Source organism: Barbus barbus, assembly GCF_936440315.1.
Source record: "Barbus barbus genome assembly, chromosome: 14".
NCBI classification, from domain to species: domain Eukaryota; kingdom Metazoa; phylum Chordata; class Actinopteri; order Cypriniformes; family Cyprinidae; genus Barbus; species Barbus barbus.
Genome location: NC_136742.1, coordinates 11,656,563 through 11,680,804, shown reverse-complemented (window position 1 = coordinate 11,680,804; position 24,242 = coordinate 11,656,563). Strand labels below are relative to the sequence as shown.

The 24,242-nt window shown below is 39.4% G+C and overlaps 1 protein-coding gene across 3 annotated transcripts; it reads left to right on the top strand.

Moving 5' to 3' along the window:
* Nucleotides 1–368: 368 nt before the first annotated feature.
* LOC306880458 (5'-AMP-activated protein kinase catalytic subunit alpha-2-like) lies at nucleotides 369–23,748 on the top strand. 3 transcript variants are annotated; one of them, XM_079433972.1, is made up of 10 exons: nucleotides 407–611; nucleotides 5,519–5,660; nucleotides 7,434–7,578; nucleotides 8,307–8,400; nucleotides 16,566–16,710; nucleotides 17,157–17,244; nucleotides 18,344–18,568; nucleotides 19,968–20,469; nucleotides 20,565–20,691; nucleotides 21,777–23,748. In XM_079433972.1, exons 2-10 carry the CDS (start codon nucleotides 5,591–5,593, stop codon nucleotides 22,016–22,018), a joined length of 1,638 nt encoding a protein of 545 aa, XP_079290098.1. In that variant the 5' UTR covers nucleotides 407–611; nucleotides 5,519–5,590; the 3' UTR covers nucleotides 22,019–23,748. The 3 variants fall into 3 exon arrangements, 2 of the variants coding, with proteins under 2 accessions (XP_079290097.1, XP_079290098.1); XR_013785073.1 differs by lacking the exon at nucleotides 7,434–7,578 and having other exon boundaries at nucleotides 442–611; nucleotides 21,777–22,226; nucleotides 22,326–22,457; XM_079433971.1 differs by lacking the exon at nucleotides 7,434–7,578 and having other exon boundaries at nucleotides 369–611.
* Nucleotides 23,749–24,242: the final 494 nt, after the last annotated feature.

Here is a 24,242-nt window from a genome sequence, read left to right as displayed (position 1 = left end):
TTAACTGAAATAAAACAAAGGAATGAATATAAAATAATAAAAATAAAATAACATAGGCTAAGAAATATCAAAAACCTTGAACTTATTTCATTACTGCTAAGTTAGCTGCCAAAGCAACATTTCTCAATTTCATTGAACTTTAACTGAAAGAACTAGGCAAAAGCACAAAATTAGGCTACTAAAATGAAAATATAAAACTATAAACTATTCAAAATTTTAATTGTAACAGTATGCTAAACAAACACTGATAATTTGGAAATGTTGCTATATTTAATTGTAGGTAAAGTGACGTGTAGGCTATGTGAGGTCTCATGCTAATAAGCAGTGGGGGGGATAGGCTACTTGTTTACCTAAACCGCCCCCTTATCAGCTGATCCGAGAGCTGTCTGTTTGTGTACAGTTTACGGTCCCCCTGAAGCTGAATTCAGATCAGCACTTAGAGGGGTTTAGTGAAGCTCTCTCTACCTCATGTGCTCGACCCCTCCTGTAAGGCAGCCCGAGGACCTCACATAGTAAAATGGCTGAAAAGCAGAAACACGAAGGCAGGGTAAAGATAGGACACTACATCCTCGGAGACACGCTGGGAGTCGGGACATTTGGAAAAGTGAAGAGTTAAGTCTATTCATTTACTATACGTGTTTGAATGGAAGCACGAACGTATGTTTTCGGGGTGGTTAGTGCTGAACTTGCCGGCGGACGTTGTGCGCAATTTACGTAGCATAGATTGCGTAGAAAGCACCTCCGCTAACGTCCTCCAGGCGCAAAGAGTGCGTATGCTGTTAGTGAATACGACGCAGAGCTGGAAATGCGTTCAGCACCACAGTAGACGCTACACTTGCAATCTTGTTTTCGTAAATGTTTAGTATAACAACATTTGGGAAACTATCTCGTATTGTGGTAATATTTAGGGCTCACGTAATTACGCCTTCTCAATATTTGGTATTTTAATTTTAATGCATTGTCATCCTCCCTGAAGTGCGACCAGTCTGAGCTGCGCACTTTGACATGTTATTTGCATAATTTCCAGCACTCAAATTGTTTAATCTTTAAAACGTTTGTCTCAAACGGTATACATGTTGTAGTTCGTATATTTTAGTGCACTTTGACCTTGCAGTCAATTTCTATTCTTAGCTCGTGTGGGAATGCCACACATTTTGGGAATGACCTTTGAGCTTTTCCTGGGCATTATTCAAGTAAAGCTTTATTTTACAAAACGTTATGTGTACATATTCGCATTAATAATGTCTTATAGTCTGTGCACGTAAAACTACTGATACATGTGTGCATTATTTCACATTAAGAAAAACAAATACTGTGTTTTCAAACCCAAGATGCCTACCTAGACAGCACGTGCAGCAATTTTAGACAGTTTGACTCATAAACAAGTAATTCCCATTCATCTCAATGTCCCTTGCTCAGCTGTTAAGGGAACCCAGGTGTCTGACAAGCTTCAGGCCCCCTGCGGAATCATATTCCCCAATGCAAATCTATAGAGCGCAACAGAGCCCATCCGCTTTTTTAGTGGTCTTGGTTACGGAAATATTTTTTCCCATTGGGGAAAAAGTCTGTTCAAGTGCCTATATAAGCCATAAACCAAATCAAGCAGCTACAACTTAAGGTGAATCACAACATTTACATTTTGAATTGAAGTAAAAACAAATCTGAAAAAAATACACAAGGAACAATGCATATTTAATAGATTATAGAGTAGAATAGAATGAGGAAAAATTGCAATCCCATAAAGCATTGCAAATAGCTAATTAAAAAGGGAGAACAATTAACTACAGATTTAAAGACTTATAAACTACTGATTTAAAGATGTAGTTTTATATAATCTTTTATATTAATTTGACTACATATATATATATATATATATTTTAGGGATGTAATGATATTATCAATATCGTAATATCGCAATAGCAAATCATTTTCATTTATTTTACAGTGCAGTTGTTTTACAATATATAGCTGTTATGGTCATTGTTGTTATTACTATTATTACTATATTATATATATTTTTGGCTTCCTAAAACACCAGTGTGAATGTAATTTAGACTGAGACAGTATATCACAAATAAAAAGAGGGTTGAGTCCCCTTTAAAGTTCAGGTACAAGTCTTTTTTGTGACTTAACTTAGTGAAGATCATGGGTTGGAGCTCTTAATTTTGAACTCTCAGAGTGCATTAGATAGAATAATTTAACTTTAAAATGTACAAAAAAAATCTTTTTTTTTTATTTTAATTTTCATTTGTTTTTGTTTTTAAATATCACAATAAATATCGTATCATGGACTTCATATCGCGATATTATCGTATTGGTATATTTTGATATTGTTACATCCCTAATATATATATATATATATATATATATATATATAATTTATTATAATTTGTTTTTTGCAAAAAATGACAAAAAATTCTGAGAGCGTGGGGAAACAATTTGGCATTTGCTGTGCATCATGGGAGTGGGTGGGCACTAAAGTTTTTTTTTTTTTTTTTATTGGCGCAGTTTGCTTGTTACACTTCTCTGATTGGTGGAAAATTCTCTGCAGAATCATCATGGGTAATGCAGATTTTCACCAGATATGGACCCTTCTTATATTTTCCGTGATTCTCAGAAGCAGAAGTCATCTTGAGTAATATTCTATAGTGATAAATGTTAACTATAAAATATATTTTTTGTTCTGTCATTTGCTCCAATTGCAATAGAATAAACAAATTCTGTCACTCCCTCATTAGAATTACTATAAGGCAGCACTATTAACTAGTTTTCTGTACTTCAATGCCAAAGTAATAAAACACAAAACATAGTGTTATAAATGTACACTCATTAAAAAAAATTAAAAAGTTACTATCAGGGGAAACGTGTCATCACAGTCTGTGAAAAGGGTCCATTCTGTGCTGTTAAACATATTTGAAAAATACTTTTAGATATGCGGCCTTTCAGTGCTTTATTAGAAATTCTGTAACATTTGTTTATATGGCATTTTACTATGGAAACATGTATTTTAAAACATGTGATGTCATATTATATTCAGCTATAAATGATCAAATTTGCATTTATTGTTCAGTTTTTCAGTTAGCTTACAAGCTAACCTATTAGCGTTACCTCTTGCTTAGGGGTTCCCAATCCTGCTCCTGGAGGGCTAATGTCCTGCTCAGTTTAGCCCCAGCACACTTGTCTGGAAGTTTCCGGTAATCCTGAAGTGCTTGATTAGCGGTTCAAGTGTGTTTAATTAGGATTGAAGCTAAACTCTGCAGAATAGCTGCCATTCAGGAGCAGGATTGGACACCGCTGCTTCTATTTGATTAAGCTAGGCTAGCACACCACTGACTGATTAACCTTCCTAGGCTAGTATATGCTTAAGTGTTTACACTACCACTATATGCAATATTTGTACTATATATTAAGGGTACTTGGCTATTTTGATTAAGAAGATGCAATACATTGCATTTTTGAACAGGTATGATAAACAGCAAGATAACCTTTTCTAGCAACTGTGCTGAGTTTAGAGGTCAGCTTTTTTCTTTCAAATACACAGATGTTTTTGTTTGGCCATCAATGGAGAAAGATGCTCTTTGCATTCAGATGATGAAGATACCAAGTCTAGTATTGCTGTCTAGGTAGAGAGCACGTTTTTTGAATTTTGAGACAAATCCAACGTCTAACATTTGCAAAAGCAGATTGAACAGTTTGCATTATTCATCAATCACCAAGTGTCCTTGAGGAGACTAAGGCTAAATAATTTTATCATGGTGGGAAATCTAACAGCCTTACTAGGCTTACATGAGATCCCATGAGTGGGGTTTAAGTGCACTCATGTGATGTTACCTTTCAGAGAAACACACACAAGCTAACACATAATCCACCATAATACAGAAAACAGTTTATTGACAGTTTAAAAACGGTTTCTAGCGTGTCTTTAAAGACTGAGGGCCCTGCAGTGAGGTGCGTTATATGAATATAGCAACTTAAACTCCCTCCATACCTCATGCTTAGGGTGTCAGTGTACTTAAACATCCACAGGGGAAGCAGATTTGTTTGCAAGAGACCCTTCAACTATTAGTAGACGTGTATACTGTACGTGCAAGTCTATCAACTGACTTCTCATTCATTATTTTATTCATGTAGTTCAGGCAGTGAATGTAGTATCTGAAATTACACTTTTAAAATGACACCTATAAAATCATAACCTAAAATTATTGTTAAGGTCTGAAATATTGCTTAATATGATGGAATCAACCTGACTACATAAGGTTATACCAATCACAGTCATTTAAAGGTCTGAATATGGAAAAATAGCACCAACAAATCTGTATTTGTGCTTTTTTACTGTGCTATACCAAATAATTTTACGTAATTAAGACTTGTAAATAAAGATGTCAATGTTAAAAAGTAATGTGACATATACGTGAATATAGTTATTTTAATATACATATGACAATATATAATAATTGTTTATTATTTTTTTTTATTTTTAAACAATATATAATTGTTTAAAAATTTAAAAAAATATTCACACAATGCATATTAATGTATGTTTGACAATAATGACACATATATAAATTATGTTCTTTTGAACTTTCTATTCTATGAAGCCTGAAAAAAAATGCATATGCTTCCACAAAAATGTTAAGCATCACAACTGTTTTAACATTGATAATTATTAAAAATGTTTCTTGAGCACTGATATTATATATATGGAAATTCAGCTTTAATAAATTACATTATAAAATATAATAGATATTTTAAATTATATTAGATATATATATATAAAAAAGTTGTTTTAAATTGTAGCATTTTTTCCACAGTAATACTGTTTTTACTGTATTTTTAATCAAATAAATGCAGTCTTGGTAAGCATGAAAGACCTTTTTTGTACAAATTTTACCAATCTCAAATTTTAAGTTATAGAAAATATATTAAACATTAAATATATTATATTTATTTATTTAACCAGAAATTATTTGTAACAAATAAATGCAGCTTTATGAGCAAAAAACAAACAAACAGGAAGATACCCTCTGTAAGGAGTAGATCAGAGTGTAATTATTATATTTAAAGAGCAATATCAGTTTATGGGAGGTCTTCACAAATATGTGTGTGTGTGTGTGTGTGTGTGTGTGGATGCCCACCTTTGCCATTTTGTAGAAAAATCTCGCTTGTTACAATAATGTGCAGGACCGATAATATATCAAATCAAACAAATTTGGGTATTTGTTTTCATAATGTTCGCTGAGCAGTATCTAATACTATATAAGCAATTGTTTTAAGGCTAGTATATGAAAGTCCAAACTCAGAGTAGATCAGGTTTTGTTTGTTTGAATGGAGGGCTCAGACCTGAAATGAAAGTCTCCTCTCTTTCTTTGTTTTCTTAGAAGGTTTGTGTTGGAGGTCGCTGGCCCACAGTGCTGATGCTTGCTTTCTTTGGAATAAAACAGCTGTGTTTACAACACCAAACTGCTGGTGATGGTATTTCAGCTGAGTCTTCATTGATGTGTGTATGTTTGGCGAACAGTTGGAGAGCACCAGCTAACAGGACATAAAGTTGCCGTGAAGATCCTCAACAGACAGAAGATCCGCAGTCTCGATGTCGTGGGGAAAATCAAAAGAGAAATTCAGAACCTTAAGCTCTTCAGACATCCACATATCATCAAGCTGTGAGTCAATCACACATAAAAAACACAATCAATAGAAACAAGAAAAATCATTTTTACACTAGGGTAACTGACGACTTAAGCTTCTTAAAGATTTTAAGAAGCTTTATGGTTTTTTTAACTGCAATTTCAGGAAACTTTAATATGGTGCACTTACAACTTTAGGAGAATTACAGGGATCATTACACACACTGACATTATGTACTTGATGTGTGTTACTTTTATCTGCTTCAACTTCACTAATCACATTTTTGTTTTTTTTGTGAGCAAATACTTCAAAAGCGATTTGAATGAAGATGTCAGAACAGATTTATATTCCCCCTGTGTTTTGACATGTGTGAGTAATTACTGAAAAGCCAAATTTGACCTGCTTACATTTCCATGCTGGTCCAGTCTGGTGTGTGCTGAAAGCTGCAATTCCAGTATGTTCTCTAGCAAAGTGTAGCTGCCCAGTTCAAAACAACCATTTACTGAAACTGAGCTGCAAAAATGGCTTGTTCTGAAATTGGTATGAAATCAGCATATTATAAGGATTTCCAAAGGATCATAAGACACTGAAGACTGGAGTAATCATGCTGAAAATTCAGCTTTGCCATCACAGGAATAAATTATTTTTTTAAAATATATTAAAATTAGTGATGTCAAACGATTAATCACGATTAATTGCATCCAAAATAAAAGTTTTTGTTTAGGCTAATATATGTGTGTACTGTGTATATTTATGTATATATAAATATCCTATGTAAACAAAAACTTATTTTGGATGTGAATAATTGTTTGACAGCTCTAATTAAAAATCATTTTAAATTGCACAATATTACTGTATTTTATCAAGTAAATGCAGTCTTGGTGAGCATAAGACTTTCAAAAATATATATAAAAAATTATGAATTCCTAACTGGCGGTGTGTAATTACACTGGACATCAAACTATGGGTTGTGAAAATGTCCCTCTCAGAGAGAGGGTGGAAAATGGCAATATAAAAAGTAAAATATATGTTCTACATCCAGTAGTGTTACTAATATTAGTGCATCTCAGCACACAATCATGTAAAAATGTATAACCTCTTTAAAGTAGTGATGGGCGCATTTTAAATTATATTAGATACAATAAAAAGTTGTTTTAAATTGTATCATTTTTTCCCCCCCACAATATTTTTACTTTATTTTTGATCAAATAAATGCAGTCTTGGTTAGCATAAAAGACTTATTTTTAAAACACTAATAAATCTTACAATTCCCAAACATTTAATAGTTATATACACTATCTTTACATATATTTATTAAATATTAAATATTATTAAATATATAATTGGATAACAAGGCACAGGTGAACACAGAGGAAACAGGAACAAGACAAGAACTACAAACTAAAAGTCACATAACAGAAGTGTAAAGACAACCAAATGCATTTAAATTTGACATTTGGAGGAAATGTGTAGAATGACTTTCAGCTACATTTTATGCGTTACATTTCTTGTTCAGCACATTGGCTAATTTAAGGAGATTGTGGCAGTATAATATTTTTATCTACTCATGTCTCAATCTCTCACTCTACTTCTTCTCCACTCTCACTTATCCCCCATGTTTCTAATCTTGATGCAATCAGTGTGCTATTGTATTCTGGACACATATTGAGCCCCTGCTGTGCTTCTGTGCTGTGTGTCTCTGTATATTTGCTGTTTTTTTGCAACATGTTCTGTTCTCTCCTTTTATCATTCTAATTTGGTGATTGGATTCTGTAAAATTACATTGTGTTTATTTCAAATCACATCAGGTATTCCAGACTCTTTGAGTATTCGCCATATTAAACCAATTGAATACAGGCCTTGTCCTTCTCTACTGCTGTTTGAAAGGCTGTCTCCCATTACAAGGGCTCTTCTGTTGAATATAAACAGGAACAACAACAAAGCCGACTGCCAGTAGGTGTCCCTGCAGAAATTATGATCAACATTTCTGACCTTTATCAGCATTTCTGTTTCTAAGAACTGCAGCGTAATACTGCTGCTGATGGTCATGCTTATGGTCTTGTATTGTTATCCAATATATTTTAGTTATAAAGAGATATAGTTATTAAATGAACAAATAATTATATATATATATATATATATATATATATATATAAGCAAAACATTTGTTATATGCCAACAAATAATTAAATTAAATTAAATTAAATTAAATTAAATTAAATTAAATTAAATTAAATTAAATTAAATTAAATTAAATTAAATTAAATTAACAAATAATTTATTAGGTTTTTAAATAATAGCTGGAAATGATATGACTATAATGTTTAACTCCATGACATGAATTTAAAAGTAAAAAAAATTTAAATAAATAAATATAAACTATTTTTTGCTGCAAAACAATGGCATAGAGTTTTCATCTCATTGTAGTTGATGTAAGACTATCACAAATCAAGATATTTAAAATGTAACTTTTAAATCAAAATAATTTTCACCAAAATTGTGTTGCATATCACAGGAGTCTTTTCAGTGTGGAAGGTATAAAAACATATGCATTTGATCAAGAGTGTCCTTTGGGCCATTGGCAATCATTATTGTTGAGCTTTTTATTGCTGTATGTTGAAAGCATCAACATTAAAGCCTCTTGTTGAGTTTCTGTGGTTCTTTTCTCTGGTGTATTGCAGGTATCAGGTGATCAGCACTCCCACAGACTTCTTCATGGTGATGGAATATGTGTCTGGAGGGGAACTCTTTGATTATATTTGTAAGCATGGAAGGGTAAGAATCATCTGTCGAGCTTTTACAAGTAAAGTCAGCTGCAGGCTAACAGGCTCTTAGATTCATGAGAAAGGCTAGTGACTTTCTCACATTGTGTACAAAGCTGCATGCCATACTTGCTTTAGAAAATGAATGAACATCACAATTAATTGTCAAACTAGCGTTCTGACATCATATTCAATTATGGAAGCATGACTTTCCCATTACTAAATATGGCTTATTGTTTTTGTGTTGGTCACCTAATAGCCCAAAGCTGCTTTATGAGCCTCGGGACTTTTTACTTGTTTTTGTGGCTCTGGTCTGAATTTGAGCACGGATTAACCTTTGAGTCTTCCAAACCTGTTGGGGTTATGGGGATCCAGTTTATCCAAACAGCAGCTGATCCAGTGAAGTGTTCATGGGAAGGGTCAGGGAGTTCATCCATAGGGCTCAATCTTTGTGTTATCTGGGTTGCCTACAATGCCTCAACCTGATGGTTCATATTGCAGGACTTGTTTAGTTTGCACGCACAAACACACAGCTGACTATGGTGAAATTTGATCGGAGGCTTTTTATTTTTAGAGTATTAATTCATCAACACTTAACGTCTCGGTTACGTATGTAACCCTCGTTCCCTGAAGAAGGGAACGGAGACGTCACGTCGGTGACCGACGAATTGGGATCTCGCTTAGAGAGACCAATCCCCTACGAGAGTATCTAAACGAGCCAATGCACATTGGCATGCGATTATTGCATCCAGCTGCCGCTAATCACAGCGTGAGTATAAGTAGGCAGCGGGTGCAGCGCATACTCAGGTTTTCGCTGAGGAGCCGAGCCGGTGACCCGGCCGCTCAGCGGTGGTACAGCAGCCGTGGCGACGGGACATGACGTCTCCGTTCCCTTCTTCAGGGAACGAGGGTTACATACGTAACCGAGACGTTCCCTATCAGTCGGTCACTCCGAGTCACGTCGGTGACCGACGAATTGGGATCCCTACCAAAGGGCCACGGATACTGCCCCTTCCAGTGTCCTGTGGAAGCCTCCTGTGCCCCTATTTTTTGGCGCAGGTCAGGGCTAGCACAGAAGACCAGCTACTGTTGTCATGGCACTACCCACTCAGTAAGACTGGATAACACTGGGAAAAAGCGTACCCGTTCCAGTTGGAACCGGACGCTGCGGAAGCTCGCCCTTCCCGAAGGAGGTCCGGAGCAATTACGCATATGATCAACCTTTAGGCGCATATGGAAATTAGAGGAATTTGTACCTCATGGAATTTGGCAGAAGACCTGCCGGGGAAACACGGCTCTCAGGCTATACCGTGGACTATACACATATGGGGTCCACTAAGGCCTTTCATATGGAACCCAGCCCTCTACCGGTTCTCATGGATTCAACGAGTGAGGGCCTAGCGTCAGATGCTCCGCCACATCTGACTGCCGAGGGGATGGAGGAACTCGACAGGGTCTACAGTATGGACTCTCTGGAGCAGTTTTAGCAAGCCGACCCGAAAACGGAACCTCTCAGTGCTTCTACCCATTTGAGGTGAGAACACAAGAGGAAACCGGTTCCACACGAAGGCTATAGAACCTAGCGAACGTGTTAGGGGTCGCCCAGCCCGCAGCTCTACAAATATCTGCCAGCGAGGCGCCACGAGCCAACGCCCAGTAGGATGCAACAGCTCTAGTAGAGTGAGCTCTCAACCTGAACGGGCAGGGCACACCCTGTACCTGATAAGCCAGGGTGATGGCGTCCACTATCCAGTGGGCCATCCTCTGCTTGGAGACGGCCTTCCCCTTCTGCCGGCCTCCGTGACAGACAAAGAGCTGGTCTGAGGTCCTGAAGCTTTGTGTCCTGTCAACGTAGCATCTCAGCGATCGGACGGGACAAGAGCACTAGAGACAGGTCCCAAGAGGGTATAGAGGGGGGCCGTGGAGGATTTAACCTTCTTGCCCCCCTAAGGAACCTGATGACCAAGTCATGCTTACCCACCGACTTCCCTTCCACGGGGTCATGGTTGGCAGCAATCGCAGCCACATAGACTTTAAGGGTGGAGGGAGACAGCCTTCGCTCCAACCCCTGCTGCAAAAAGGAAAGCACGACTCTGATCGGGCACTTTCGGGGGTCTTCTCGGTGAGAAGAACACCACTCGACGAACAGGTTCCATTTCAAGGCGTAGGCCTGTCTCGTGGACGGCGCTCCAGCCGAAGTGATGGTGTCAACTACCCCTTGGGGTAGGTCACCTAGAACCTCCGCGTCCCGTCCAGGGACCAGACATGAAGTTTCCAGCTTCTTAGGTCTGGACGCGGGTGCCAAAGGTGCCCCGTCTCAGTAGATCCTTCCTCAGAGGAATCTGTCAGGGAGGGGCTGTCACGAGGAGCATCAGTTCTGAGAACCAAGTCCGAGTGGGCCGGTACGGCGCCACGAGCAGGACCTGCTGCTCGTCCCCCCTGATCTTGCATAGTATCTGTTTTTGCGAGAAGGCTCACTGGGGGAGACGCCTACTTGCGAAGGCCCCGCGGCCAGCTGAGCTGGACCGTCTGGGGATGGAGTCTCCATTCTCCGGGGAGCGCAGCTCGTGACAGCTCGTCGGCTGCCCGGTTGAGCAAGCCCGGAATATGAATGGCACGAAGCGACCTCAGATGCTTCTGACTCCAGAGGAGGAGGTGGCGGGCGAGTTGCGACATGCGACGGGAGCGCAGACCACCTTGTCGGTTGATGTACACAACGGTTGCAGTGTTGTCCGTGCGGACGAGTACGTGCTTGCCTCGTAAGCGCCTTCTGAGACGGATCAAGGCCAGACGTACTGCTAGCAACTCTAGGCAATTGATGTGCCAGTGCAGTAGGAGGCCCGTCCAACCCCCGACACTACAAGCCCGTTGAACATGGCGCCCCAGCCAGTGGTGGAGGCATCTGTGGAAATCACAGCAAGCCTGGAGACCTGTTCCAGGGGCACTCCTGCCCGCAGAAACGAGAGGTCTGACCACGGGGTGAGGGTTCGGCAGCAGGCCGGTGTAACTTGGACCCGGTGAGTGTCGCGCTGCCACGCCCACCTCAGGACTCGGCCATGGAGCCAGTGTTGAAGCGGTCTCATATGAAGCAGCCCCAGCGGCGTGACTGGCAGAGGGTGCGTGAGTAGGGCCTTTGATGACGCTCTCGAACCGCCCACTGCTGCCAGCTGGCGAAGAGGAGGATGAGCGCGGTCCGGAGTTGGTCCGTCCGTGACTCTCCATACCCTCTTGGGACCCAGAGGCAGAGTCAACCGCTTCTTGTCGAGATTTTTGAAATAGAAGAATCTCCACCCGGCCCTCCTCCGGGGGAGGGGGAGGCGCATCCGCCACCTCCCAAAGCAGTCCTCTCTCTCACTGGGTCGCCCGTCCTGCGCCTCTTGCTCTTCCGCTCACCGCCAGGTTTGACGTGGGCCAGGACGGGCGGGGCGGCCTGCCTACGCCCAGCTCAACGGCACCGCCTCTGGAAGCTGCTGCGGATGCGGTGCGGGAGCAGGGACGGACGCAGGGGCCGCCCTCGGCGACAAGCAGGCTGGGGCGCTGCAGCCGGCGGACGGGTGGAGGCAGCAGCTGCCCGCCGGGGCAGGAGGTGTTGGATCACCTCAGCCTGCTCGTGAGCAGCCGAGAACTGCTGGGCCATGTTCTCGACTGCGTCGCCGCAGAGGCCAGTCTGGGACACAGGGCCCTTGAGGAACCGATACTTTGTCGGTGTCCCCATGTCGACCAGACACAGCCAGGGGTGAACGTCCTGGACCACAAGTGTGGACATCGCACGACCCAGAGACCGCGTCACCTTCGTCGCTCGTAGCGCGAGGCCCGAGGTACAAGCTCTCAGAGCTTCCGGATCGTAACCACCCCCGTGCATGTCCTCAGTGCTTTTAGCCTGAGGACCCTGCACCAACGCCGTAGCGAAAGGTGGAGGCAGCTTCCCCACAGGCCATATAAGCACCGCCGGACAGACCAGACGAGTACCTACAGGCCCGGAAGGGGAGGCACGGTTCGCCCCGCCGAGTGGAGACGGTATTAGGACACAACTGCATCGCAACCGACCGCTCCACCGGGGGGACCCCCGTATACCCCCTAGCTGTGCCACCGAGGGTGGTGAGGGGGAGGAGCTAGCAGGGCGGTTTCTGGCAGTAAAAGGTGCCGTCCACGACCTGGTAAGCTCCCCATGCACCTCCGGGAGAGAGGCACTGGGGCAGGGCGCTGAGAACCAGCGCAAACTACCCCGAGAAACCAGTCGTCCAACCTCGAGGGCTCGGGACACGGTGGGATCTCCACTCGAGCCCTACCCTCTCAGTGGCCCGGGAAAGCATAGCCGTGATTTCTAGATCCGACTCAGGCACTGCTACTGCCGGAGCAGCAGCAGCCGAATCTTCTTGCCCAGAAATCTCCAGCTCACCCTCCGATGCAGCAGTCGACGTCTGGTCATCGGGAGGAGCGCCAGGGTAACTGCTGGTGCTCCCCTTGTAGAGGGCCCAGCACGCTCCACTGACAGCTCAACTGGTTTTGGAGCGCAAGAGGGGCGATGGTCCCTCAAGGGTTGGTTCCCTGGAGGGTTTGCCACCATGCCACCACCTGAAACGGTCCCCGTCTGTCTGCAGCCAGAACGAGAGCCAAATCAAGGCAGGGGCAACAGAGCTCCGTCCCTTTGTCGAGGTATCGGAGCCTGGCCCGCAACTCCAAGATGATCATCTTCCCATGAGAAGATGCCTCATCCACGAACGCCACCTCAGCATGCTTACTGCCCAGGCATGTGAGGCAGTGATCATGACCATCACCCGGCACCAGGTAACGACCGCATCCAGAAACGCACGGGTGACACGTTGTCTGAAGCAAGACCCAACTCGTCTTTACAAAGACGCAACGTCGAGTTTGCCAGATGCAACGTCGTCTTTAAAAAGACGCACCCGTGAATGCTCTTTTAGAGAAATCACTCTTTCAGTGTGCTGAAGCGCACAGGGGAGATGGCCACTTGCAACACAATCAGGGGGTAGTGCAGCCTGATGTGTGCAATCCACTCGACACAGGAAGAACCACCGCCGCTGAAGCGCCGTACCGCCAGCACGAGAGTCTCCCAAAGAGCGTGCTTAACTCGTTGAATTCACTCGTCAGCAGAGGTCAGGAGCAGAACAATGTAACCGCTCGGCTCCGAAGCGAAAAGCTGAGTATGCGCTGCACCCGCTGCCTACTTATACTCACGCTGTGATTAGCGGCAGCTGGATGCAATAATCGCATGCCAATGTGCATTGGCTCGTTTAGATACTCTCGTAGGGGATTGGTCTCTCTAAGCGAGATCCCAATTCGTCGGTCACCGACGTGACTCGGAGTGACCGACTGATAGGGAACCAACTTTTTGAATTATGTTTTGATCACATGATGTTCTTGGATATAGGAATAATTCAGGTAAATTGGGTCAGTTTTTTTACTGCCATATAAAAATAAATCCAATTTACCTGAATGTGACCTAAGAATATAAGTTATCCATATTTTAGCATAATCATGTGACGATTAAATATTAATATTAGTTAGTAGAATTTTAACTATTTAAGGTATTGATAACGAGTTATAATTGTAAAGCCGGATATATGTAGAAATAGAATACTTTGTTAAGAATGAAAATACCTACCTAAGATTGGAACTACCTGTACTGATACTCTCTCTCTCTCTCTCTCTCTCTCTCTCTCTCTCTTTATATATATATATATATATATATACATATACATATTAGTGCTGTCAAACGATTAATCGCGATTAATTGCATCCAAAATAAAGGTTTTTGTCTACATAATATATGTGTGTACTGTGTATATTTATTATGTTTATATATAAATACACACACGTGCATGTATGTATATATTTAAGAAAAGTAAGTTATGTTTATATTTTAAATATAGTTACATAAATTATATGAATATAAATATATACATGTAAATACATGTAAATATTTTCAAAATATATACTGTGTATGTGTGTATTTATATACAAAATAAATATACACAGTACACACATTATGTAAACTAAAACTTTTATTTTGGATGCGATTAATCACGATTAATCGTTTGACAGCACTAATATATATATATATATATATATATATTAGTGCTGTTAATTAATTAAAAAAAAAGAATTAATCACACATTTTTCTGAAATTAATCACGATTAATTGCGATTAATCCCAGCTAACATTAAAGTTTTTAATTATACTTTTATATTGCAATAATTTCACATTCAGTCTTCAAATTAATGTAGAAACACATACATAAAGTATATTTTTAATATTTGTTTAATGCCATCTTTTTTTGTGACTGAAGGCAAGAATCACTGATACCAACTGATATCTCTATGAATTTATTTCCTAATATTTAACCATTGACTATAGCCATTCAACATTTCAGTATAATTGAGAGCTATCAGTTTAACATTTATTAGACTTTAAAAAATAACATCTAATTTAAGTGAACTTAAAACAATCTTAACATAACCCCATTATAATACATATAGCTATAGCTACCTGTGCCCTTCAGCAAGAAATTATAGCCTAATTTAATAAAGTTAACACTAAATTCACACAAAATTTTTACGTGTACGCTAAATTTAATTAAGATAAAGTAAAACTACAGAAGTTATTGATTTCCTCTTTTTAATTTTGTTCTTTGATTAACAGACATCACAGTAGCTGGTTATTAGGTTATTTTGGCTGCTACTTCAAAAACTGCCGCTGCTGAACTTGATGCGGATCTGACACTGCTTTGAATGTGACTCATCATAAATATTAAATACTTGCATGCACAGTTTTCAGACAGCTTTAATGGCCTTCTTTTGTAACTTCATGATTTAACTGATGACATATCTATGACATTGCATACTCGTAGTTTCATTTGGGTTTGAATATGATACAGCACTTTAATACAGCCTATCAGAGCGTGCGGCGGCACATTTGTGCGTGGTGCAATTAAAGAGCACACTCTACGACAGGCATCCTCAAATCTGGCCCACTCCTGCAGAGAATTGCTTCTATGGCCTGACAACATCTCATCTGACCGCAGTTCACTGATGTTCTAAAGAAGCTCCTCGTCACCGGTACTATGTTAGTGCTATAATGCTAAATGAGGATTGAAATTACTACGCCTGCAAAACCTGCTATATCACATTCGACAGATTTTCAACATAATTTTTCTAGACATAATATATGAACTATTAATTAATCACAAGTTCCTTGCAATGCTGTTTCATGCATTCAGAGTTGTTTACACTGTTAAAGAGTTGGATTCTCATGCTAAGCATGGACAAAGTTTCAAAAACAATTTGGAGTATAACAGAGTATTTCTGTGCCAAAAATCTCACTTCCGGGTTCGTACATGTTTCGGAGAGTTTTTCTTGATCGTGGCTCTTGCTGACGTAAACGATGGTGGAACTCCTTATATGGGCATTTCTCCAGGAAGAACGCGCCCGTGCAAACATCGACCAGCGTGAGAGCATGCCCAACAAAGCACTTCATTCAGCTGCATTGCACGGGACTCGCTCGGAAAGAATGTCTCTCAACAAGTGTGTTTTTGGTTGGGAGGGCGAGATAACCTTGTTCAGCTTCCCGAAGAACCCAGCGTTACGTAAACAGTGGATGCAGTTTGTTTTTCCGGGGCAGCAATGGAGTTTCTCAAGTGCATTTGTTGACGAACGTTTTATAAACAAGGCCCAGTTCGACGCTGGATTTGCACATTGTTTGATACTGAAAGATGGAGCGGTCCCAGCTATTAAAGGCATCAAATGTCTCTGTTTTGTTGGTGATCGGCGCTCAAGTGCTCGTCACTCTTTAGCTCCGCCCACGGTGCTTCCAGGTGCTCGGCTTTTTTCGGAGAGAATCATAAAGCTGTATCTTTCTTTTATAAATATGATAAAACTAAAGGCTTTTTGGAGATATGAAGAATGCAGTACTACTTATTAGGTACTCAAGTGAGATTGGGTGAAACTGTGTGTGTTATGCCCCCTTTAAATTCAGTACATTTTCATTTTGAAATATTATTAACAATATAAAAGTTATTCTTGCTGTTATTTTAGGAAAAATTTTACTTGCCATGTATCAAAAACAATACATACAGCTTAAACCCACAGAGAACAAAATAGTTGTTTTTAGGATAATGTTTTATATAGTAATCTCTCTATTGTGTCTCTCATGTGCAGGTGGAGGACACAGAGGCGAGACGTCTTTTCCAGCAGATCATCTCAGCGGTAGATTACTGCCACAGACACATGGTGGTGCACAGAGACCTCAAGCCTGAAAATGTACTGCTGGATGGCAACATGAATGCCAAAATCGCTGACTTTGGTACACACACACACACACACACACACACACACACACACACGGAAAGCTAATGTTGTGCAGACTGTGAGGGATAGTTGCCAAGCAACCGGCTGCAGTTTTGCTGCACGTCCACTCATGTGGTTTGTATGAGGCTTGGTGTTTGATTATCCACAGAAGAGCACAGACAGAAAAGAGGCAAAGAGAAAAATACATTAATCTGCCCTGCAGCTAGATGTGTTGAACTACTCCACATATACAGTGCATACTAGTGAAAATGCTTCACTTTGAAATCTCCATCTAATTTAATACTTTTTTTTTAAATTATTATTACAATTCCCAGATTGTCAAATATTGTTTGGGTTTCAGTGTATTTATGCCTGCCTTGAAATACATTTGATTAACTTGTATGAGTAGTTTTTGCCAATCAAACTGTCTATGTTAAATATATTTGTGGGGTTCTTTGTCAGGTCTGTCAAACATGATGTCAGATGGAGAGTTCCTGAGAACAAGCTGCGGATCACCAAACTACGCTGCACCAGAAGTCATCTCAGGAAGGTAAGATTTGATTATAGTCAACCAGCTCATGTACATACAAAAAGTGTTTATATGTGCTATACTTAAAGGAACAGCCCACCCAAAAATGAAAATTTACTGCTAATTTACTCAAACTCATCTATATTTTGGCTGGCTTGAGGGTATTTCTTCATTTATACAGATTTGGACCATATTTTTTTAATTACTTGCATAACTTGCTCACAAAATGGATCATCTGCAGTGAATGATTGTGGTCTGAATAAGAGTACAAACAGCTGATATAAAAAATAAATAAATGATTCACAAGTAATCCACACGACTCCAGTCATCAATTTATATCTTATGAAGTGAAAAGCTGTGCGTTTGTAATAATCAATCAACTTTTTAACTTTAAACCGTTGCTCTACATATCCTCTATCCATAATATTGGTTTCTTGTCTGAATCAGGAGAGAAATATGCCCAGATCAAGCACTGTTTACAAGCAAAAGCAGTCCAAAACACTTCTAAGCAGATATGTTTGTGGATTTTGATATGAGATAACAACAGGGGATGGACTTTTTCACCAGAGGAAGGGCTATTATGGATTAGTATTTTGGCCAGAAGCGATGGTGTAAAATTAAAACACCATGATAATGGATTTTTTTCTGACAAAAACTCAGCTTTTCAATTCACAAGATGTTAATTGATGGACTGAAGTGGTGTTGATTACTTGATTATTGTGATATTTTAATCAGCTGTTTGGACTGTCATTCTGACGGCACCCATTCACTTCAGAGGATCCATTGGTGAGCAAGTGATGTAATGATAGATGGCCTGTGGTTAAGTCAATTGTAAGAAATTTTCATTTTTGGGTGAATTACAGTATTCCTTTAATTCTGATAGCCAAAGGTCTGGCTTGTAGGACCAGCAGTCCAGCAAAACCCTAGCTAGCTGTGTGCTTTTTAGTATGGACTACATGGATACACTGCACATAAATATTAAATCAGGTCTTCATACATTTTTTATGTAATACTGATTGTCTGCTTGTTCTTTACATTGCTGGAAACTTCAGCTTCATTCAGACTGATAGACATGTAGTAGCACACATACTCACTCAGTGATGTGTATGTTTTGTTTCAGGCTGTATGCTGGTCCAGAGGTGGACATCTGGAGCTGTGGCGTCATTCTCTATGCACTGCTCTGTGGGACTCTGCCGTTTGATGATGAGCACGTGCCCACACTCTTCAAAAAGATCCGTGGAGGGGTCTTCTATATCCCAGAATACCTCAACCGCTCAGTGGCCAATCTACTTATGCTCATGTTGCAAGTGGACCCACTGAAGAGAGCTACTATCAAAGACATCAGGTTATAACACTTTATGTTTTTTTAATTAGTTATAACACTTCTTGAACTTATGTTCACTGTTAGTTCAACCATGGTATGATAAAGGGCCGGCTAATGTAGTTAAAAAATGGGTAACACTTTAGAAAAGGGAACACATTCACTTTTAATTAGAGCTGAGTAAAAATATGTATTTTATGTTTAAAGGGGTAGTTGATTGCGATTTAATTTTTTTAAAGTTATTTAGTGTGTAATGTTGCTGTTTGAGCATAATCAATATCTGCAAAGTTACGAAGCTGAAAGTTCAATGCAAATGGAGATTTCGTCTTTTAAAATTCTGGCAGTTTAATGCCTACAAAAATGACTGGTAAGGGACTACAACAAGTTACTTCCCGGGTCCGATATGTCACGGACCCAGATAAACCCCTCCCCCGGGAACACGCAGCAAGGGGGGGCATGCTGCGCTGCTTTAGAGAAGAGGAACAGAAAACTAGGCGTACACGTAAAAATCTTGCGATTCTGTCTTCTAACGATTCTAATGGATTCACAAGTTTCAAAACCATATGTTTTAAAGCAGCAGTTCTTAATACTGTTACTCGTGTCGCCCTGCTCTGCATCTCTCTCATTCAGATCGTCAGATCAGCTCCAATGAACTGTTCCAATTATACACTTATTTTCACATAGCTATGAGAAGCATTACACATGGACACGCGTGTGGTTGCCGTACTGTATTAAAGCTTTAATCAAGATAAAAACGTATATTAAAAGCTAACAGAAGCAGTAGCACTTACAAATAACAGCGTATCTAAAAGTATGAACCAACAACAAACAAACAAAAAAACATACCATTAAAAGCCGTGTTTGCACAGGTTCTGTGGATTCTCTTCACTAATATCCTCTGCGTTTCATTCTGGCTCAAACTGATGACGCCATTGTTTACAATTCAACCGGAGCACATGCCGCTGAGGGGGACATTCAGACGAGCACTAGAGGCGGTTTAGCCAATCACAACACACTGGACCAGCTAACCAATCAGAGACATTTACGTATTTCTGAGGGAGGGGCTTCATAAAACCAGGAAATAATCGGGCGTTTATCAGAGAAGGGACAGAGAGGTGTGGAATAAAAGTAAATTATGTGAAAAATAATACGTTTTTTAAAAAACTAAGCATGAACACATGTTAGACTGCACCCCATAAACACAATCAAGCCTAGAAAAAAAAAAAGTCAACCACCCCTTTAATTGCAGTCTTGACTTGAACTAACGCTTTAAAATGATATAATATAACATAAATAATACTTAATAATTCTTAAAATCCAAACAGAAATGTTGTACGATTAGTAGAGTAATAAATACACTATTAATACAGTACTATTTTAGTGTATTTTACAGTACTTTATTTCCTTCCCTCCTGTATGACAGAGAGGATGAGTGGTTTAAGCAGGACCTTCCTTGCTACCTCTTCCCTGAGGATCCCTCGTACGATGCCACAGTGGTGGACGAGGAGGCCGTGCATGAGGTGTGTGAGAAGTTTGAATGCACTGAAGCCGAAGTACTGAGCAGCCTCTACAGCGGAGACCCTCAAGACCATCTGGCCGTGGCGTACCACCTCATCATCGACAACCGCCGCATCATGAACCAGGCCAGCGAGTTCTACCTGGCCTCCAGTCCCCCAACCAGCTCCTTCATGGAGGAGGGCATGCCTCTGCCACCAGGGGTCAAACCTCACCCCGAACGGATGCCCCCGCTTCTGGCCGACAGCCCGAAGGCACGGTGCCCTCTGGACGCCCTCAACACCACCCGACCCAAACCGCTGGCGGTAAAGAAAGCAAAATGGCACCTGGGCATACGGAGCCAGAGCAAACCCTACGACATCATGGCTGAGGTTTATCGTGCCATGAAACAGCTGGAGTATGAATGGAAAGTGAGTGGCTCAGAAACACACTGGCACACATAGGTATTCTTGTTTGACTAGTGAGAATATAGATGTGTTATCGTTTCTGTTGTGGTGGGATTCAGGTGGTGAACCCCTATCACCTGAGAGTGCACCGGAAGAATCCTGTCACTGGGAATTTTGTGAATATGAGTCTGCAGCTCTACCAGGTGGACAATCGTAGCTACCTGCTCGACTTCAAGAGCATTGATGGTGAGCATCAATCAGTCGGTCTTTTCAGACTTTTTAATGCCAAGAACTCCCAAAAATGATGATGCGCTTGCTGAAATAAAATGGCAGCTATTTATTCCTGTTCAGAGATCTACTTTTACTGTACGAGAAATGTAGTACGATATTATAAAATTATAGTTGTATTAACTAATTGTTAGGCTTTACTCCAAAATAATAGACTTTTAGTTTAAATTGGCTTTTTGTGACTTTTGGCTTTGTCTACTAAAGGGAAAACAAAGGGGAAAAAAAATCATATATGGAAAATATGTACTTTCAAAACAACATATCTTTTTTCCCAAAAGTATTGGGTTAATAAGATTTTTGTCTGATGAAATATTGAAAAATTATGCTCACCGAGTTTAAATAAAAAAATACAATAAGACAGTAATATCATAACAGTCAATACTCCAGTCTTTAGTGTCACATGATCCTTCAGAAATCATTCTAATATGATGATTTTCTGCTCAAGAAACTTTTCTTATTATTATCAATATTGAAAACAGTTGTGCTGTTTAATATTTTTGTGGAAACGGAGATACAGAGATTTTTTTAGGATACTTTAACGAATAGAAAGAAAAGAATAGCATTAATATTTTTATATTTGCAACATTATAAATGTCTTTGCGGGTACTTATTACCAATTGAATGTGTTCTTGCTGAATAAAAGTACTGATTTCTTTCAATAAACAAAATCTTACTGACACCAAACTTTAGAAAGACAGTTTATTTCAACAGAGAAACAGAAATAATACTCCTATTTTGTAAAAATAGACTTTAAAATTCTCTGTTGTTTTAATGCGAACAAATACTTCCATTATTTGAAAATTTTACATTTAAAAAAAATATATATTTGCATTAAATAAATTCATATTAAAATGCACTAGAGACAAATTGTTGGCATTTATTATTTCAGTAGAAGATCTGCTTTTTGTCTCTTTTGTCGCTCCTTAGTTATTCCTCTGTCCTAGATGCATTGAGCTCATGTGGGCTATATAGGGTTAATCCAGCCTGTTATTCCTCACAGTATCTCTCTAATAAAATCTAAAAAGTATTATGCTCACTTACAGACGATACGATCGAGCACAAGTCAGGGTCGTCGACTCCCCAGCGCTCTGGCTCTACGGCCGGCCTCCATCGCCCGCGCCTCAGCATCGACTCTGCGACCGTGGCTGTTGAGATGCCCCAGCTGAGCAGCTCTCTGCCGGGCTCTCTGACCGGGAGCACACCTCTGCTTGCTCCGCGGCAGGGCAGCCACACCATGGACTTCTTCGAAATGTGTGCCAGCCTCATCACTACCCTGGCTCGCTGAGACCCTCACACACATCATCTGGTGGTCTTTACCTCTTTAGAGTCAAAAAGTGAAGGGTTAAGGGTTGTGATTTATGGAGTTGGGGTGCTTTTATGTCAGTCCCACTGTAGCGGCACAAACATACAGTGCCCTAAAGAGTTTATGGACTGACCTTCAAATGTATGAAAGTCATTGAATTTGTTAACTAATAATATCATCAAAGCCATCAGTAAACAAGTGATGAAAATTTATCATCACTTAATCATACCTCATTTTATATTATTACATAATTCAGATTTATAAATGTGACCCTGGACCACAAAACCAGTCTTTTTTTCTTTTTTTTGAGAGATATACATCATCTGAAAGCTGAATAAATAAGTTTTCCATGGATGTATGGTTTGTTAGGACAATATTTGGCTGAGATACAACTTTTTGAATATCTGGAATCTTAGGGAGCAAAAAAAATAAAAATAAAAAATATTGAGAAAATCGCCTTTAAAGTTGTTCAAATGAAGTTTTTAGGAATGCATATTGCTAATTAAAAATTAAGTTTTGATACGTGTATGGTAGGAAATTTATAAAATATCTTCATGGAACAAGACCTTTACTTAATATCCTTATTATTTTTGACATAAAAGAAAAATCTATTATTTTTACCCATACAATGTATTGTTGGCTGTTCCTACAAATATACCTGTGCAACTTATGACTGGTTTTGTGCTCCAGGGTCACATATTTTAAAATAATGTAAGGCATTGCTTAGGTTTTCACTGAAAGAATTACAAATTATTAATGTTATTATTCATTTGAATTCTTAAGTTATAAATGATACATTCTGATTATATTCCATTGATTTTTGACAATCAGATACTTTTTTTTAACACTGCATTGTTTTTTATTTTATTTTAAACTTACTTTGGATCATTTGTTTTAATCTAATGCAATGACATTCATTCTGTCCAAAACCTTTTTAGGGCCACTTTAGCCAGAGGTTATCCTCAACATCATAAGTTTAAATAATTGAAAAACTATAAACATACTTCTGATTTTATATACACATTTTATTTTACAATATGAATTATACAGTACATTTATATTCTCATATCAATCACTTGAGTTGTATAGTTTAGTTTAATAGCTATTGATTGCAATGACATACCAAAAATAGGTTTATACATACAGAGCAAAGATCATTATTTAATTATATTACAGATTCTTGCTTATGTTTCAATCATATTAAGTGGTAATTTATGGAGTGAAGAACTTGAGTGTTCTGGGTTTGGCTTGCAGTCTCCAGAGAGCGTTCATCAAAGAGCAGTGTAAATGCTGTTGCTGAATGTCACAGTCAGTCTCTGATGATACATGCCATCTGCAGTGGAAAAGCCTGACCGTGACCTAGCTGTGTCAGTCTCAGAGGCCTTGCTTACAACATGGGCTGTGCTGCTGCCATAGAAAGACAAATATGCTGGATGAAGGCAGACAGACCAGCCAAGGAACTTCAGTGTTGTGCCTTGATATGGCTAAAATGCAAACAGAGAATAAGAGAATGTGCCAGTCATTTTGTTGATATGCGTGAGCCTTTAATTAGACAGCCTTAAAATATTCCTAATGCTTGAGATTACAGACAGCCAGAAAGTCCTTATTAAAGCATTCATCCTGAATGACACATTCAGCTTCATTAAATTTATTCATGCTTTAGAACCTAGATTTTAATACTATATTAAAAATTATATTATGAATCATCTGACAAAATTGAAAAAAAAATATATATATATTACAATGTTTATGTATTCAAGTATATATTTTAGCAATCAAAATGTAATATGCAGTATGCATTATTAAAGGATTTAGCTCAAAATTATTTAAGTTTATATCTTATTATATATCAATTTAATTTCTATAACTGATACACTACCGGTCAAATGTTTGGGATTGGTAAGATTTTTTTTAAGGTTTTTGAATGTCTCTCCTGCTTTGCAACCCTGCATTTATTTGATCAAAAATACAGTACAAAATAGTAAAATATTACTACAATTTAACATAAGTTTTCTATGTGGAATATATTGTAAAATATAATTTATTTCTGTGATGCAAAGGGGAATTTACTCATTCAACCTTCAGAGGTGCATGATCCTTCATAAATCATTCTAATATGATGATTTCCTTTTCAAGAACCATTTCTAAATTATTATCAATGTTGAAAATGGTTCTGCTGCTTCATATTTATGTGGAAACCATATTA